Below are 19,898 nucleotides of genomic sequence, written 5' to 3' on the forward strand. Positions count from 1 at the left end.
ACTTAGCGAACCATTTAATTTCAAGTCTAGGTAAGGTGGTTCTGTTTCAGCACTCAGTGATGTTTCAGTACATTTAGGTCAAGTTCAAGTCTTTTCAATTTGTGGTATCTAATCTACACTCTAATCTTATTAGTACGCGACGGGGTGTCCCAAGGAAAAGGCCATTAGCGTTAATAACTCTAGAAGTATAACTTCTATAATAACTCTAGAAGGTTGGATAACGTCCAATATTATGAACAAGGTCTGATCTGGACCTCAAGTTCGAGTAGTGATCAACCGATCCCACGAGTGTCATACTATTGTATCCCACGAGTTAACTAGAACCTACAGGATGGATCACATGAATGAGCCAAATTTTGAATACAATGATTCAATTTAATCGAAAATATGCTTAGCTGCAGCTCCGTATATAGTAAGCTCTTTAAGAAAATATCCAATCAGTGCCTATCTGGCAGAAAAATGAATGGAAAAACACATTGAAACAATTCAAGCATGTAGTTATTGGCAAAATCCTACTACTATTATATATAGGTACTAGTGTAACCCGGCCTTCGGCCGGGATTTCACTGCCGCAGTTAAAAAGGGTAGGATAATTTACCCGTTGAGTCAAAACCCGCATTAGGTGAGCAATTCTATTCGGAGTGCCCTCACGTATCCAATGGTATCTTAAACAATAGTAATAGTATCTTAAACAATAATCAATAGAAATTAACCCTTAACACCACACCCGCCTATCATATTTGTGAACACGCATAACATTGTCGTATGAAAGTATGAACTCTCTCTCTCTCTGCAGTCCAAACAGTGCCCCCTCCCCTAATAAGATTATAGTATAGACAGCAAATCTTACCCGGGTAACTCAATGACATTAATTATGCAGCTACATATGGGAGCCCCGTAACTCTTACCGTTGTGCTCAAGCCATTTTATGTAACATTTGTGGTACAAAATCATCAATTAAACCACTTACCAACGACCGATTTAAAAAACCTTTATCATTTAACTTCGTCAGAGTTTTGTCGGCACTTTACCGAAAAAATCAGTCCCGCAACTCTTACCGTTTTCTTGATTAAGCCGCTCGGAAATTACAAACAGACAGACAGACAGACAGACAGACAGACAGACAGACAGACAGACAGACAGACAGACAGACAGACAGACAGACAGACAGACAGACAGACAGACAGATAGACAGACAGACAGACAGACAGACAGACAGACAGACAGACAGACAGACAGACAGACAGACAGACAGACAGACAGACAGACAGACAGAAAACACACATTCTGGGATTATTAGTTAGATATTATATATATATTATATAAGCGTGACAAAGTAAACGATGTTATCGTTTGTCACGCTTATAGAAAGCTCCTATTTATTAGTTGAGCACTTTGCTGAAAGGAGAAACAAACACGCTTGTAGTTATCTTAAACAATAATCTCAGAATGTGTGTTTTCCGTCTGTCTGTGTGTGCGTGTGTAATTTCCGAGCGGCTTAATCAAGAAAACGGTAAGTTGCGGGACTGGTTTTTTCGGTATAGTGCCGAGAAAACTATGAGGAAGCCAAATGGTAAAGGTTTTTTAAATCGGTCGGTGGTAAGTGGTTTAATTGATGGTTTTGTACCACAAATGTTACATAAAATGGCTTGAGCAGCTTAATCAAGAAAACGGTAAGGGTTACGGGGCTCGCTCTCTATCCTATTACTGCATATATTATGTAGCGTTGGTACATATATCATAATTACAATCATGATTACTACAAACTTATATTAGGGGAGGGATCGCTCATAGCGGTCTGTTTGGACTGTTATAGAGAGACTTCAAACTTTCATACGACAATGTAATGCATGTTCTCAAATATACGGGTGTGGTGCGGAGTCAATAAGGGTTAATTTCTATTGATTATTGTTTAAGATACTATTGTTTAAGATACTATTGGATACGTGAGGGCACTCCGAATAGAATTGCTCACCTAATGCGGGTTTTGACTAGGCGGGTAAATACTCCTACCCTTTATTTAATTGCGGCAGTGAAATCCCGACCGAAGGCCGGAATTTTTTTGTTTTTTTTTTGTTCAGGGAGCAGGCTTGCCACATAGGTCCAGGAGTACTGGACGTTTAGGCAGGGTGCTAGGTTATGGAACACACTCAACTAGGTAGTATGAGAGTCCGAAAATCTCCAAAAGGAGATGTCATCAGAGTGTGATCCACTGCCCGACTGACCTGTGGGTAGAGTTCACTAGACTCTATAACTATAACAGGTAGTATCTTCTGTGTGTTGCTGAGATCCAGTGTCCATGAAACCTATCACCTATCTAGATAATAATAACAAAATGGGAGGCACTATTTGTCCAAGTGTGCTTCAAATTAAACTGATAAATAAAATAAAAATTTGAATTTAAAAATTAAATAAATAAATAAATAAATAAATAAATAAAACCAATAATAAATATAAGGATAAATACCTTGACTGAAATAGTGAATGTCTCTGAAGAAGTAGAGACGCTGAACTTGTTACGACACGATATATAATGCTGAAAGAAAGTCTGTCTCTGAAGAAGGAGAGACGATAAAACAAGATACGACACGGTATGCTGAAAGAAAGCCTGTCTCTGAAGAAGGAGAGACGACACGGTATGCTGAAAGAAAGCCTGTCTCTGAAGAAGGAGAGACGATAAAAACGTGATACGACACGGTATGCTGAAATAAAGCCGGTCTCTGAAGAAGGAGAGACGATAAAACATGATACAACACAGTATGCTGAAAGAAAGCCTGCTCTGAAGACGGAGAGACGACACAGTATGCTGCAAGAAAGCCGGTCTCTGAAGAAGGAGAGACCATAAAACCATGATACGACATGGTATGCTGAAAGAAAGCCTGTCTCTGAAGAAGGAGAGACGATAAAAACGTGATATGACACGGTATGATGAAATAAAGCATGTCTCTGAAGAAGGAGAGACGATTAAAAAAACTTGATACGACACGGTATGCTGATAGAAAGCCTCTCTCTGAAGAAGGAGAGACGATAAAAACGTGATATGACACGGTATGATGAAATAAAGCCTGTCTCTGAAGAAGGAGAGACGATAAAAACGTGATATGACACGGTATGATGAAATAAAGCATGTCTCTGAAGAAGGAGAGACGATAAAAAACTTGATACGACACGGAATGCTGATAGAAAGCCTGTCTCTGAAGAAGGAGAGACGATAAAAACGTGATATGACACGGTATGATGAAATAAAACATGTCTCTGAAGAAGGAGAGACGATAAAAACTTGATACGACACGGTATGCTGATAGCAAGCCTCTCTCTGAAGAAGGAGAGACGATAAAACGTGATACGACACAGTATGCTGCAAGAAAGCCGGTCTCTGAAGAAGGAGAGACCATAAAACCATGATACGACATGGTACGCTGAAAGAAAGCCTGTCTCTGAAGAAGGAGAGACGATGAAAACGTGATATGACACGGTATGTTGAAATAAAGCCTGTCTCTGAAGAAGGAGAGACGATAAAAACTTGATACGACACGGTATGCTGAAAGAAAGCCTGTCTCTGAAGAAGGAGAGACGATAAAACATGATACAACACGGTATGCTGAAATAAGCCTGTCTCTGAAGAAGGAGAGACGACACAGTATGCTGCAAGAAAGCCAGTCTCTGAAAGTCTGAAGAAGGAGAGACCATATGCATAAAAACATGATACGACATGGTATGCTGAAAGAAAGCCTGTCTCTGAAGAAGGAGAGACGATAAAACAAGATACGACACGGTATGCTGAAAGAAAGCCTGTCTCTGAAGAAGGAGAGACGACACGGTATGCTGAAAGAAAGCCTGTCTCTGAAGAAGGAGAGACGATAAAAACGTGATACGACACGGTATGCTGCAAGAAAGCCTGTCTATGAAGAAGGAGAGACGATAAAACATGATACAACACAGTATGCTGAAAGAAAGCCTGTCTCTGAAGAAGGAGAGACGACACAGTATGCTGCAAGAAAGCCGGTCTCTGAAGAAGGAGAGACCATAAAACCATGATACGACATGGTATGCTGAAAGAAAGCCTGTCTCTGAAGAAGGAGAGACGATAAAAACGTGATATGACACGGTATGTTGAAATAAAGCCTGTCTCTGAAGAAGGAGAGACGATAAAAACTTGATACGACACGGTATGCTGAAAGAAATCCTGTCTCTGAAGAAAGAGAGACGATAAAAACGTGATATGACACGGTATGATGAAATAAAGCATGTCTCTGAAGAAGGAGAGACGATAAAAACTTAATAAGACACGGTATGCTGAAAGAAAGCCTGTCTCTGAAGAAGGAGAGACGATAAAAACTTGATACGACACGGTATGCTGAAAGAAATCCTGCCTCTGAAGAAGGAGAGACGATAAAAACGTGATATGACACGGTATGTTGAAATAAAGCCTGTCTCTGAAGAAGGAGAGACGATAAAAACTTGATACGACACGGTATGCTGAAAGAAAGCCTGTCTCTGAAGAAGGAGAGACTATAAAACATGATACAACACGGTATGCTGAAATAAGCCTGTCTCTGAAGAAGGAGAGACGACACAGTATGCTGCAAGAAAGCCAGTCTCTGAAAGTCTGAAGAAGGAGAGACCATAAAAACATGATACGACATGGTATGCTGAAAGAAAGCCTGTCTCTGAAGAAGGAGAGACGATAAAAACGTGATATGACACGGCATGATGAAATAAAGCATGTCTCTGAAGAAGGAGAGACGATAAAAAAACTTGATACGACACGGTATGCTGATAGAAAGCCTGTCTCTGAAGAAGGAGAGACGATAAAAACGTGATATGACACGGTATGTTGAAATAAAGCCTGTCTCTGAAGAAGGAGAGACGAAAAAACTTGATACGACACGGTATGCTGAAAGAAATTCTGTCTCTGAAGAAGGAGAGACGATAAAACATGATACAACACGGTATGCTGAAATAAGCCTGTCTCTGAAGAAAGAGAGACGACACAGTATGCTGCAAGAAAGCCAGTCTCTGAAGAAGGAGAGACCATAAAAACATGATACGACATGGTATGCTGAAAGAAAGCTTGTCTCTGAAGAAGGAGAGACGATAAAAACGTGATAAGACACGGTATGATAAAATAAAGCATGTCTCTGAAGAAGGAGAGACGATGAAAAACTTGATACGACACGGTATGCTGATAGCAAGCCTCTCTCTGAAGAAGGAGAGACGATAAAAACGTGATATGACACGGTATGTTGAAATAAAGCCTGTCTCTGAAGAAGGAGAGACGAAAAAACTTGATACGGCACGGTAAGCTGAAAGAAAGCCTGTCTCTGAAGAAGGAGAGACGATAAAAACGTGATATGACACGGTATGATGAAATAAAGCATGTCTCTGAAGAAGAAGAGACGATAAAAAACTTGATACGACACGGTAAGCTGAAAGAAAGCCTGTCTCTGCAGAAGGAGAGACGATAAAAACGTGATATGACACGGTATGTTGAAATAAAGCCTGTCTCTGAAGAAGGAGACGATAAAAACTTGATACGACACGGTATGCTGAAAGAAAGCCTGTCTCTGGACTAAGGAGAGACGAAAACCGTGATACGACATCGAATGCTGAAAGAAAACCTGTGTCTGATGAAGGAGAGACGAATACACTAGTATATACGTATATGTATATAATATCCGTACCATTTTACTGACATCACGGCATCAACTTCCACACGACGTTCCGCAAAAGCCGTAAAAGATGTAAAACTGAAACTTTTTAAAAAATTTTACTGCAACTGCTTGAACTATCTTTCTTCATTTGTTGTCCCCATGTCTCTTCTTTAAACTCTACGACTAAACTTGTGGTCATAGTAACACTACCAAATAAGTTAGTGTTGTCATGGTAACACTTCATCATCTTGTTCTGGAATAAAAACCAGAACAAGATGATGTTTATAGCCCTCATATGTCTAGTCGGAACTTGTAGCTATTAGCTAATGGTCCCTTGAACTCTTATATTATGAATTTTCATCCAAATAGGACAAAAAATGACTGAGTTATGAGCAAAAAAACCATATGCCCATATTTGGGCATATGCACCAAATTTAATAGACTTTGGCCCATAAATTGGTCAAATATTAATATTTGCAAATGAAACCAACTTTATAAGAAAGGTAAGCTTAAACTATAATACATTTTCTAAGATATATAGCTATATATTTATAGAAATGTGGAAACTAAGGCCAAGAGACCACTAAATCAGTTCACGACCAGACGGTTCGGTTTGAGGCATATGTTCACAGCGCCAGTGGTACTGCTATAACAAACCGCATAACTTTTGCTTTTTACTCTTGAAGTATAACTGAGTTAATAAAAGTCTGACCGGAAAAAAATTAACAAATTTAAATTTAATCTTATCGATGTTGCTGTGATAATTAGTGCTCTTTATCGTTCTCTTTTCTAGGTTTCTTAATTAACGGAATAACGAAGTAGGTAGAGGGTTAATTTGTACGGAACTGTTTTCACCCCTATTCGATGGAAGAGGTGCTCGGAAGGACGGTCGAGTGAGCAGTGATTGGTGCTCATATTAAAGGTTAAATCAAGGCTCTCATTATTAATCACAAATGATAAGATGCCGCCGACTAAACCACCGTTTTAGCCGAACAGCACATAGCACAATTACCAAATTGCAGTCTTAATCAGGAGTAAAGGTATTGTTCTATTACCAAGAATTGGTAATCATCTACAAGAGTCGAGACTTGGAAGTATTTAGGAACCAAGTCAACAAAATAAACGGTCATTTAGAGAAAATAGCCGGCACATAACTACTTTGATTATTACATGTGCAATCCACTGCTTTTATGTTTTCACATTCTCTTATCTAGTAATCATGTGAAACGATCCCTTCTAGAATAATTTAGCCTTTAAAACCGCTGCTATATTATATTATATACGTGCGAAAACGAAAAAAAAACTAGCTAAATAATGGAAAAATCAAATAAATGGAATGGAAAATAGTCTCGAAAAGTCGAAAACATTTGACTAAAATTGTTGCAGACAAAAAATTTGCGAAATTTGTGACTAAAATTATGGTAACCAACATTTTTGTAACCAAATTTATTGCGAACCAAATTTATTGGCCTTAATTAGATTATATTCTTCTAATTAAGGTCCCATAGTCCTTACTCTATAGTTAATTAACTAAGACCGTTTTAGGATCAGCAGATGTAATGGTTAATCCTGATGAATTATATTAACAGATTTTCGACGAAATTTAAATATAATGGGATCTGATTAAAACACATTTAATATTTAAATCTATGGGTCCAAGTGATTGCGGACATAGTACACGATGTGTTTACCGTGTTTGGAAGGAGGGAACCCATCATATTTTATAAAACGGTTTTTATTTAAGATCATTTATTTGTTATTGCTGTAAAATTTTAAAAGTATTTAATAAACAATACACTCAAAGAGGAAAGATTACTAACCGTGATCAGTAGCGAATATGTCAATGAACTTGAGATTATCCCACAGGAATTGCCTGTCCTCGTCGGTGCCCAAAGCAGGTCTTACAGCAGAGTTGAGTACTGTGCTCTGATTGGTCAGGAACAGGTGGTGGGGAGACACTTCACAGGTAACCGGCAATCCTGGGCAATCACGTGATATGTTACAATCACGTGACATGTTACAATCGCGTGACATGTTACAATCGCGTGACATGTTACAATCGTGTGACATGTTACAATCGCGTGACATGTTACAATCGCGTGACATGTTACAATCGCGTGACATGTTACAATCGCGTGACATGTTACAATCGTTTGACATGTTACAATCGCGTGACATGTTACAATCGCGTGACATGTTACAATTTGGCCTGTATCTATTAAAAATTGGCCAAAAAGTGATTACGTAATAATATTACGTAATATATGAACGATCCCTAATGGAATAAAAATAAATAAATATAATAATAAAATAACTGACCAGCTTGTTTAGCAGTGATGACGAGTTCCAGCTCTACACGTTTAGACACGTGACAGATATGCACTGGTCGCCTAGCAACAGATACCAGGAACAATATAGCTGGTAAACTGCACGTGTGTTCAGCTTGTTCAGCGTGGATACACAGCGGGTACTGTGCGGGCCAGTTCTGAAATAAAATATGCTTAATAATAAGAAAATAGCAAATGGGCTATCACTATAACTAGGCATGACGAAGAGAAAAACTAATATTTAAGTTTGATATTTATTGAAATAATAATAATAAGTGTTTTAAATAATACTACTTTAATATAATATACTATTATACTAGTAGTAAGTGCTAATAAAGTACCTGTAGATGTTTCAACCAGACAGTATTGTCGTCCAGTCTCAGAGTAGTGAAGGTGTCGCACAAGTACATCTTCAGAGCAGCAGCTTGCGGCGCTAACTCGCACACCTCGCCCCAATTAGTCAGACTAGCCCCCACGAACAGTGCATAATCGCACACCGCCCCACTAGTAGCTATCTTACTAGCCAGCTCGAACGACTCCTTGTCTACAATGGGCGGGTTAGTATTAGGCATAGCACACACCATAGTCACACCACCAGCCAGCGCGGCGGAGGTGCCTGTTGTGAACGTCTCTTTGTGGGTAGCCCCGGGGTCGCGCAGGTGCACGTGCACGTCTATTAGACCGGGGAGGGTGATGGTCTTGCGTGTGGAGAGGATGTCACACAGCGACAAAGGAGGCGGTCCTCTGCATTTGTACACCGCCTGCAAGTTGTGGGGGATTACTGCAAGTTGTGGGGGTTACAGCAAGTTGTGGGGGATTACTGCAAGTTGTGGGGGTTACAGCAAGTTGTGGGGGGTTACAGAACTGACTTGTTGGGTATATTACTGTACCATTATCGAATATAACACAGTACAAAATCTGCAATGTCCTTCGAGATGTAGACTTATACATTTTTAAACTTTATTACTACAGCTGATATCACTAGTAATAGTAGTATAGTGTAATATAATTACTACTGTATCATCAGCTCACCATAACAAACAATTTGGCGACTTTGATATCCGTGATGAGAGGAATAGCAAAATCAATAGCCATTCGTCTTGTTAAATAACCGTACGATTTACTCTTCTTCTGTCTACTGTAGCTGCTGTACACATTGTGAGCTGAGAAAAGAGGTTGTTAAGTTATACTGAATTTTAATTAACTGCTGTAATGTTGAAAATTCTGGCACAAATTACCCGTTGTTGGTGGATAAATTTAAAATTGATAACGATTGAATTTACATGTCTTTTAATAAGATAACATAACCAAATAAATGTTTTTTTTGTCTCTAGACTCAAATTTACGATTTTACATCCAGTAATATGATTTATTATCTTATTTTTATCGTGCTAAAGTAGTATACAAAGTAAACGAAGTATGCTTTATTCTGCACGTGCAGGGATCACAGCAGCACGTGCAGGGATCACAGCAGCACGTGCGCAAAGCCGCGCGTATATCATACCCAGTGGAAGGTTGATGACAAGGTCGAAGTGCTGAGAGGACATGTAGTCCCCAATACTGGGTGTGTCGCTGGAGCTAGCCTCACCGTTCTCATTGAACGGCCACGAGATGGAGGTAATCTGTTACAGAGGTTGTGTGTGTTAACACTGTTATAACACTGTTATAATATTGTGTTAATATTACAGAGGTTGTGTTATACTAGCTTTATAAATTGTGTTATTACAGATCTAAGATGCAGATCTTTGATGCAGAACTAATTCAATCTGATAATATATTGAACTGCTGAATACATTTTCTAATATATTATGAGTATTATTATAAGTATACTAGTAGTAACCAGTATAATATAGTCACGTACGGTAATCCCGTGCTCGTTGTAGTAGTCAGCAGTACCAGACGATCCGTAGAGAGTGTAGCCCATATTGTGCAACAACTTAACACTGTCCAGCATCTCCTGCTTACCCTGCAAACAAAAGGTTATTGTCATGGTAACAACATGTTATTGTCATGCAGTGGTGTGCGCCGCCGTGTTTTACCAAAATCGGCGGCGGCGTGGCCAAAATTAACGGCGGCGGCGGCGTTCGGCGGCGTGGCCTGTGGACAATTGGCAGTTTCAGTTGTGACTCGACAAAATGGAAATTCATTGCTTAGGTAAAGGATTGACTTAGTAATAGTATTAATAAGGTTTAGACAGTTGCAAATTTCACTTCAATTCATCGTTGATCGTATGACAGGAATTCACAATTTCATGAAACATTGCATATGCTACATCGAACTACTTGACGTCAGACATGCTAGAGAACATATCATATAATTTTCAAATTTAAAATCTTTTCATTAAATTTTTTTGAGTAATTTTTTGAAAATTCAAATTTTAAAAATACCACGTTCACGCCGTTTGCGCCGCCGATAAATTGTTCGGCGCAGCGGCGTGGGCTAAAAACTCGGCGGCGGCGTTCGGCGGCGGCGCTCACCCCTGTTGTCATGGTAACGACATGGTCCAGATCACGTGATACGTGACTTTAATAAAGGAACTTACTGGTTACAATACAACTACCCCATTACAATCTAGTTCTTCTATGAAGTAAAATTAATGGAATCCCCATAAAACCTTTCTGCTATGAATGGAAATGGTCATAATATGACGGTGCTATCTGCAAAACCATTGATAATATTTATCAGAAGAATGATGTTTAAGTTGTAATATAAACGTTGCGAGTGAGTCAGTGTGGCAAGCTCTTGTTTACATGTTGAGTTAATATCATGCTTGCGACTCTGGCACTGTGCCCAACAATCAACTATCACAATAGAACACAATCAACTATCACAATATAAACTATCCACACACCTTTAATAGTTCACATACCTTATAACTACCAATAGACAGTAAGATGTACTTCTTGGGTAGTTTGAACCCGGAGCTGACCATTGCTTTCAAGTAAGCTGAGTAGAGATCGTACCCAAAAGCAGCTACCTCTCCAGTGGAGGCCATGTCGACTCCTAATAGAGCATCAGCTCCTGATAGGCGGGAGAAGGAGAACTGGGCTACCTGGGGAAGGGGGGTGTTATTTTATTAGATTGAGAAGGAGAACTGGGCTACCTGGGGAAGGGGGGTGTTATTTTATTAGATTGAGAAGGAGAACTGGGCTACCTGGGGAAGGGGGGTGTTATTTTATTAGATTGAGAAGGAGAACTGGGCTACCTGGGGAAGGGGGGTGTTATTTTATTATATTGAGAAGGAGAACTGGGCTACCTGGGGAACGGGGGTGTTATTTTATTAGATTGAGAAGGAGAACTGGGCTACCTGGGGAACGGGGGTGTTATTTTATTAGATTGAGAAGGAGAACTGGGCTACCTGGGGAACGGGGGTGTTATTTTATTAGATTGAGAAGGAGAACTGGGCTACCTGGGGAACGGGGGTGTTATTTTATTAGATTGAGAAGGAGAACTGGGCTACCTGGGGAACGGGGGTGTTATTTTATTAGATTGAGAAGGAGAACTGGGCTACCTGGGGAACGGGGGTGTTATTTTATTAGATTGAGAAGGAGAACTGGGCTACCTGGGGAACGGGGGTGTTATTTTATTAGATTGAGAAGGAGAACTGGGCTACCTGGGGAACGGGGGTGTTATTTTATTAGATTGAGAAGGAGAACTGGGCTACCTGGGGAACGGGGGTGTTATTTTATTAGATTGAGAAGGAGAACTGGGCTACCTGGGGAACGGGGGTGTTATTTTATTAGATTGAGAAGGAGAACTGGGCTACCTGGGGAACGGGGGTGTTATTTTATTAGATTGAGAAGGAGAACTGGGCTACCTGGGGAACGGGGGTGTTATTTTATTAGATTGAGAAGGAGAACTGGGCTACCTGGGGAACGGGGGTGTTATTTTATTAGATTGAGAAGGAGAACTGGGCTACCTGGGGAACGGGGGTGTTATTTTATTAGATTGAGAAGGAGAACTGGGCTACCTGGGAAGGGGGGTGTTATTTTATTAGATTGAGAAGGAGAACTGGGCTACCTGGGGAAGGGGGGTGTTATTTTATTAGATTGAGAAGGAGAACTGGGCTACCTGGGGAAGGGGGGTGTTATTTTATTAGATTGAGAAGGAGAACTGGGCTACCTGGGGAAGGGGGGTGTTATTTTATTAGATTGAGAAGGAGAACTGGGCTACCTGGGGAAGGGGGGTGTTATTTTATTAGATTGAGAAGGAGAACTGGGCTACCTGGGGAAGGGGGGTGTTATTTTATTAGATTGAGAAGGAGAACTGGGCTACCTGGGGAAGGGGGGTGTTATTTTATTATATTGAGAAGGAGAACTGGGCTACCTGGGGAACGGGGGTGTTATTTTATTAGATTGAGAAGGAGAACTGGGCTACCTGGGGAACGGGGGTGTTATTTTATTAGATTGAGAAGGAGAACTGGGCTACCTGGGGAACGGGGGTGTTATTTTATTAGATTGAGAAGGAGAACTGGGCTACCTGGGGAACGGGGGTGTTATTTTATTAGATTGAGAAGGAGAACTGGGCTACCTGGGGAACGGGGGTGTTATTTTATTAGATTGAGAAGGAGAACTGGGCTACCTGGGGAACGGGGGTGTTATTTTATTAGATTGAGAAGGAGAACTGGGCTACCTGGGGAACGGGGGTGTTATTTTATTAGATTGAGAAGGAGAACTGGGCTACCTGGGGAACGGGGGTGTTATTTTATTAGATTGAGAAGGAGAACTGGGCTACCTGGGGAACGGGGGTGTTATTTTATTAGATTGAGAAGGAGAACTGGGCTACCTGGGGAACGGGGGTGTTATTTTATTAGATTGAGAAGGAGAACTGGGCTACCTGGGGAACGGGGGTGTTATTTTATTAGATTGAGAAGGAGAACTGGGCTACCTGGGGAACGGGGGTGTTATTTTATTAGATTGAGAAGGAGAACTGGGCTACCTGGGGAACGGGGGTGTTATTTTATTAGATTGAGAAGGAGAACTGGGCTACCTGGGGAACGGGGGTGTTATTTTATTAGATTGAGAAGGAGAACTGGGCTACCTGGGGAACGGGGGTGTTATTTTATTAGATTGAGAAGGAGAACTGGGCTACCTGGGGAACGGGGGTGTTATTTTATTAGATTGAGAAGGAGAACTGGGCTACCTGGGGAACGGGGGTGTTATTTTATTAGATTGAGAAGGAGAACTGGGCTACCTGGGGAAGGGGGGTGTTATTTTATTAGATTGAGAAGGAGAACTGGGCTACCTGGGGAAGGGGGGTGTTATTTTATTAGATTGAGAAGGAGAACTGGGCTACCTGGGGAAGGGGGGTGTTATTTTATTAGATTGAGAAGGAGAACTGGGCTACCTGGGGAACGGGGGTGTTATTTTATTAGATTGAGAAGGAGAACTGGGCTACCTGGGGAACGGGGGTGTTATTTTATTAGATTGAGAAGGAGAACTGGGCTACCTGGGGAACGAGGGTGTTATTTCATTAGATTGAGAAGGAGAACTGGGCTACCTGGGGAAGGGGGGTGATATTTTATTAGATTGAGAAGGAGAACTGGGTTACCTGGGGAACGGGGGTGTTATTTTATTAGATTGAGAAGGAGAACTGGGCTACCTGGGGAAGGGGGGTGTTATTTTATTAGATTGAGAAGGAGAACTGGGCTACCTGGGGAACGGGGGTGTTATTTTATTAGATTGAGAAGGAGAACTGGGCTACCTGGGGAAGGGGGGCGATATTTTATTAGATTGAGAAGGAGAACTGGGCTACCTGGGGAACGGGGGTGTTATTTTATTAGATTGAGAAGGAGAACTGGGCTACCTGGGGAAGGGGGGTGTTATTTTATTAGATTGAGAAGGAGAACTGGGCTACCTGGGGAACGGGGGTGTTATTTTATTAGATTGAGAAGGAGAACTGGGCTACCTGGGGAACGGGGGTGTTATTTTATTAGATTGAGAAGGAGAACTGGGCTACCTGGGGAACGGGGGTGTTATTTTATTAGATTGAGAAGGAGAACTGGGCTACATGGGGAACGGGGGTGTTATTTTATTAGATTGAGAAGGAGAACTGGGCTACCTGGGGAACGGGGGTGTTATTTTATTAGATTGATAAGGAGAACTGGGCTACCTGGGGAACGGGGGTGTTATTTTATTAGATTGAGAAGGAGAACTGGGCTACCTGGGGAACGGGGGTGTTATTTTATTAGATCGAGAAGGAGAACTGGGCTACCTGGGGAAGGGGGGTGTTATTTTATTAGATTGAGAAGGAGAACTGGGCTACCTGGGGAACGGGGGTGTTATTTTATTAGATTGAGAAGGAGAACTGGGCTACCTGGGGAACGGGGGTGTTATTTTATTAGATTGAGAAGGAGAACTGGGCTACCTGGGGAAGGGGGGTGTTATTTCATTAGATTGAGAAGGAGAACTGGGCTACCTGGGGAACGGGGGTGTTATTTTATTAGATTGAGAAGGAGAACTGGGCTACCTGGGGAAGGGGGGTGTTATTTTATTAGATTGAGAAGGAGAACTGGGCTACCTGGGGAAGGGGGGTGTTATTTTATTAGATTGAGATAATATGTTTTATATACTGTATATATTATCTTAATACATATTATTACATTACATTAGGGTCCTGGTCATTTTTATAGTTAAATAAATAGATCTAGCAAGATAGGTCGGTAGATACATTACACAAGATTGAAATTATAATTCCGCGACAAATACTCCATAAACGTTAATAATACAGGGGGGGGGGGGCAAAAGCCAGTACCCATACGTTGGCCTTAATAGCTCAGTCACTGAGTGCCCAATTGAAATAATTCTTTCTGGTATGACTAACTACCACCACTGGTTCGAGGAAAAATATTGGTGTTCATTTTTTGCAAATGAAGGTTCATTTTCGCATTTATTTGATAGTTTGGAAAGTCGGATCGAGCAAAATTTTATTGAATGGTGTTTGGCCATTTAAATGGCCAGGTAGCGTAGTTGGTTAATCATCGGATTTGTAATCGTGAGATTGCGAGTTCGAAACCCACTGCCTGCCTAGTCGTGGGGTGAGTGTCGTCGACATTCAGCTAAAGATCCTGAGTGGTCTATGCAGCCCCCCGGTCTACTCAGCCGAATATTCTAGAAATCGTGTGTGAGGGTTAAATGAGGAGCTGCACATTGCAGCGAAGTCTCGGGCGAAGAAAGTATGGTACACACTACCTTAACCGTCACTGGCCTAATTAAATCCTTCGGCTTCCTGTAATTGGCTAGTTACACTTGTGTAACAATGTGGCTGTTGGAATACTCCGAAGTAAAATAAGTGTGAGATTTAAAAAAATTACGTTTGTCCTGAAAAAATGAGAGTTCCAGCTTCTCAGATGAATGGTTGAGGCTAGATCGTGCAGAGAGCCCAATTACAGTGTCGTAATTGGGTAATCATTGAGTACCCAATCAATTTTGCTAACGAGATAAACAAAGTGCTTGATAACTTCGTCATTTTAAATCTGTTTTACACCATCTTTTCAGATTATATTCCGGGTCAAATGACCTATTGCAATATGTTACAACGGAATCTCTAACATGTTCACAAAACAGTATAAGCAATTCAATGTTAATTAGGTGTGGTCCCGAAAAATCGAATTTTTAAATTTTGGTGACGGAATCCTCGAACAAGTAGGTAGTAAGTACAGTATGCCATCTGCAAAGCAACAACTCTCAAATATAAAACACGGCAGTGGTTTAAGACCCAACGTATGGGTACTGACTTTTGCCCCCCCCCCCCCCCTGTATTATGTTACCTTATCTAATATCTAAAGGTACCCTGCTCGTATTATCTAACTTATATTATATCATATTATATATTATTATATAATATCATCTAACCTTAATTCCAATCCTCCGAGAATCAGTCATGGGATCAGGGGTAATGGGCTCACAAGGTAACCCCAGTATCACTTTAGTAGCGAGAGCTACAAAGTCCACCTCCAGGGTCTTGGACACGAATGGGAAGGAGCGAGACACTCGCACGTTGCACTCTATAACCTTCAGGTTGTTCTCTTTAGCTATTATCTGCAGGTTGAAGGGGCCTGATACTTGTAGGGCGTGACCCACTGCTCTGCACACCTTCCTTATCTTCAACAGAGTCTCTTCGTTCATATCCTGAGGAGTTAGAGTAACAGTTAGAGTAACAGTTAGAGTAACAGTTAGAGTAACAGTTAGAGTAGCAGTTAGAGTAACAGTTAGAGTAACAGTTAGAGTTAGAGTAACAGTTAGAGTAACATTAAGAGTGACAGTTAGAGTAGCAGTTAGAGTAGCAGTTAGAGTAACAGTTAGAGTAACAGTTAGAGTTAGAGTAACAGTTAGAGTAACAGTTAGAGTAACAGTTAGAGTAGCATATATAGTAACAGTTCTAGAGTAACAGTTCTAGAGAAACAGTTAGAGTAACAGTTAGAGTAACAGTCAGAGTAACAGTTAGAGTAACAGTTAGAGTAACAGTTAGAGTAGCAGTTAGAGTAACAGTTAGAGAACAGTTAGAGTAACAGTTAGAGTTACAGTTAGAGTTACATTTAGAGTTACAGTTAGAGTAACAGTTAGAGTAACAGTTAGAGTAACATTAAGAGTTACAGTTAGAGTAACAGTTAGAGTTACAGTTAGAGTAACAGTTAGAGTTACAGTTAGAGTTACAGTTAGAGTTACAGTTATAGTTACAGTTAGAGTTACAGTTATAGTTACAGTTAGAGTTACAGTTAGAGTTACAGTTAGAGTTACAGTTAGAGTTACAGTTAGAGTTACAGTTAGAGTTACAGTTAGAGTTACAGTTGGAGTTACAGTTAGAGTTACAGTTAGAGTAACAGTTATAGTAACAGTTAGAATAACAGTTAGTGTAACAGTTAAAGTTAGAGTAACAGTTAGAGTAACATTAAGAGTGACAGTTAGAGTAACAGTTCTAGAGTAACAGTTCTAGAGTAACAGTTCTAGAGAAACAGTTAGAGTAAAAGTTAGAGTAACAGTCAGAGTAACAGTTAGAGTAACAGTTAGAATAACAGTTAGAGTAACAGTTAGAGAACAGTTAGAGTAACAGTTAGAGTTACAGTTAGAGTTACAGTTAGAGTTACAGTTAGAGTTACAGTTTACAGTTACAGTAACAGTTCTAGAGTAACAGTTCTAGAGTAACAGTTAGAGTAACAGTTAGAGTAACAGTTCTAGAGTAACAGTTAGAGTTACACTTGTACTCGTTGCAGTACTTGTTGCAATGGTTATAGGTTTGTAACCTTTTCTTATTTTTTCCCGATCCATGACTCGTGCCGAAGGCACAAAAGAGTCAAGGACAAGGGTTAGCGATCGAAGTTTTTTTTTGTATATGGTAGCTTTGCGACCGAGCGTGCGTGCGTGCGTGCGTGCGTGCGTACGTGCCTGCGAGCACTGTTATCGCCCACGTGACTACCTGCGCAAAGTTAATTTGCGTGATAATCTGAATTATATAATTGTTGGCGCGCGGCGCTGAACCAACCAAGTACATTATTAATTTCATCATGTACGTATCCCACTAGGCACTAATTGATAGCATATTATTATTATTTTGAGTTAGTATTACTATTTTGCACAGATCCGTGTCAGGTTGCATAAACTAAAACAATAAACATATGGTTACATAGAAGTATACACGATTTTCAAATTCAATATAGAATTATATTAACTGGGCGGCGCTCGGCAGTCGGCATGTCACTTCGCCATATTTGCATGTTTATATAAACAGTAAAGACTGGGCCGTCCCCAGGTTGTATGGAATATGATAAATACGCCATCACGGATCGGGAAATTGAGCGGCCATCCACAAAAGAAAAGCGGCCGCATTTCTTGTTTAGAGAGGAAGATCCGGATATTACATCTTTGTAAATGGTCCAGAACTTCAGCCCAACACCTTTCAAATATAATAATGTAATACTTTGGAAGGTAGTTTGAAGAAGTGTAACCAAGTGCAGTGTGTACTTGTGCCTTGTGGTGGGCAGATAAGAGTGATATGTATCACGTGCAGTGTGTACCTGTGGTGGGCAGATAAGAGTGGCGTCCCCGGAATGTACTCCTGCATTCTCCACGTGCTCTGAGATAGCCATTACTAGCACCTCCCCGTTACACGCTACAGCGTCTACATCAATCTCCTGGGTAGAGTATCTTGTAGAATAAATTATTTATCATAATTATACAGGTAATTATTCATAACTCATAAGCATGTATAAAAATACATAGTATCCTCTAAAAATAGTGCATATAATATATATATTATATAATATACAATATTCATTAAAATATGCAATATATGAGCGTGCCAAAACAAAGCACGGCTGTTCAAAAGAGGATAATCATAAAGCCCCCTACTGTTAGCCACCCTACCCTTGGCTTGCATGATAAACTTGCTGATAACTACTGTTAGCCACCCTAACCTTGGCTTGCATGATAAACTTGCTGATAACAACTGTTAGCCACCCTAATCTTGGCTTGCATGATAAACTTGCTGATAACAACTGCTAGCCACCCTAACCTTGGTTTGCATGATAAACTTGCTGATAACAACTGTTAGCCACCCTAACCTTGGCTTGCATGATAAACTTGCTGATAACAACTGTTAGCCACCCTAACCCTGGCTTGCATGATAAACTTGCTGATAACAACTGTTAGCAACCCTAACCTTGGTTTGCATGATAAACTTGCTGATAACAACTGTTAGCCACCCTAACCTTGGCTTGCATGATAAACTTGCTGATAACAAATGTTAGCCACCATAAAGCCATAACCCTGGCTTGCATGATAAACTTGCTGATAACAACTGTTAGCCACCCTAACCTTGGCTTGCATGATAAACTTGCTGATAACAACTGGATGGTCAGGCGACAGGGCTGCTGCTTTTCCTAAATACTCCTTCAACTCGTCATCTCTGAAGTAGTTAGCATTAGTAGCAGTAGTAGTAGTAGTAATAGTAATAGTAATAGTAATAGTAATAGTAATAGTAATAGTAATAGTAATCGTAATAGTAATAGTAATAGTAATAGTAATCGTAATAGTAATAGTAATAGTAATATTAATAGTAATAGTAATAGTAGTAGTAGCAGTAGTAGTAATAGTAGTAATAGTAATAGTAATAGTAATAGTAATAGTAATAGTAATAGTAATAGTAATAGTAATAGTAATAGCAATAGCAATAGTAATAGTAATAGTAATAGTAGCTTAGTAGTAGTAGTAGTAGTAATAGTAGTAATAGTAGTAGTAGTAACAATTAGTACATGTAGTTTAAAGATAGTTAGATAAGTAAGCATTAGCATTTAGAAGGTGAGGGGAAGTTTGAGTATTATTTAAACTTAGTAACCTAGTAACCTAGTAACTTAGTAACCTAGTAACCTAGTAACCTATTGTCATGGTAATTGAGGGTAAAGTTGAGTATTATTTAAACTTATCCTGGTGTTTAGTGTTGATTGAACTGCGATAAAAAGCACACTTGATATTTCCATACTAAGTCTCGCTTGAATGACTTAAATGTGTATCTTTGAACTTTGTTGGGTATATTTTAATGCTACTGGGTAAAACACCATTACATGGCTATTATCATTGAACTATTAAATCATACCCACCCCAAAAGCCGGCACATTGTATAATATTACAATAGTGTTATTGTATATTACCACTTAGAATCATTATAGCTATTGTAATTGCCACTATAGAATCCTACTTAGAATTACCCACATCCAGAAAGTTTAAATTTCCTTGCAGATCAACCCCTCCCCCTCCCCCTAAAAATTTGTAATGCCCCAAAAAAGGTCAGGTCCTCTAAATTTTTCCTCTGTAACACAAAAAATCCTCTAAAATCTAAAATTGCCTCCCAGATTATCTGCCGATTAGCCGACTTTCTGGATGTGGGACTAACGACGTGCCAGAATTCAACACTTCAAGGCATA

At 40.1% G+C, this 19,898-nt stretch overlaps 1 protein-coding gene across 1 annotated transcript; it reads right to left on the reverse strand.

Moving 5' to 3' along the window:
• Nucleotides 1–7,415: 7,415 nt before the first annotated feature.
• On the reverse strand, nucleotides 7,416–18,880 carry LOC134822987 (multifunctional protein CAD-like). Its single transcript, XM_063834289.1, has 10 exons — nucleotides 18,793–18,880; nucleotides 17,994–18,110; nucleotides 15,835–16,110; nucleotides 10,851–11,033; nucleotides 9,843–9,947; nucleotides 9,486–9,603; nucleotides 9,014–9,144; nucleotides 8,323–8,742; nucleotides 7,974–8,139; nucleotides 7,416–7,633 (listed from the first exon to the last, which is right to left on the reverse strand). Exons 1-10 carry the CDS (start codon nucleotides 18,802–18,804, stop codon nucleotides 7,470–7,472), a joined length of 1,692 nt encoding a protein of 563 aa, XP_063690359.1. The 5' UTR covers nucleotides 18,805–18,880; the 3' UTR covers nucleotides 7,416–7,469.
• Nucleotides 18,881–19,898: the final 1,018 nt, after the last annotated feature.

Source organism: Bolinopsis microptera, chromosome 11 (genome assembly GCF_026151205.1).
Source record: "Bolinopsis microptera isolate Bmic1 chromosome 11, MBARI_Bmic_1.0, whole genome shotgun sequence".
Taxonomy (NCBI): domain Eukaryota; kingdom Metazoa; phylum Ctenophora; class Tentaculata; order Lobata; family Bolinopsidae; genus Bolinopsis; species Bolinopsis microptera.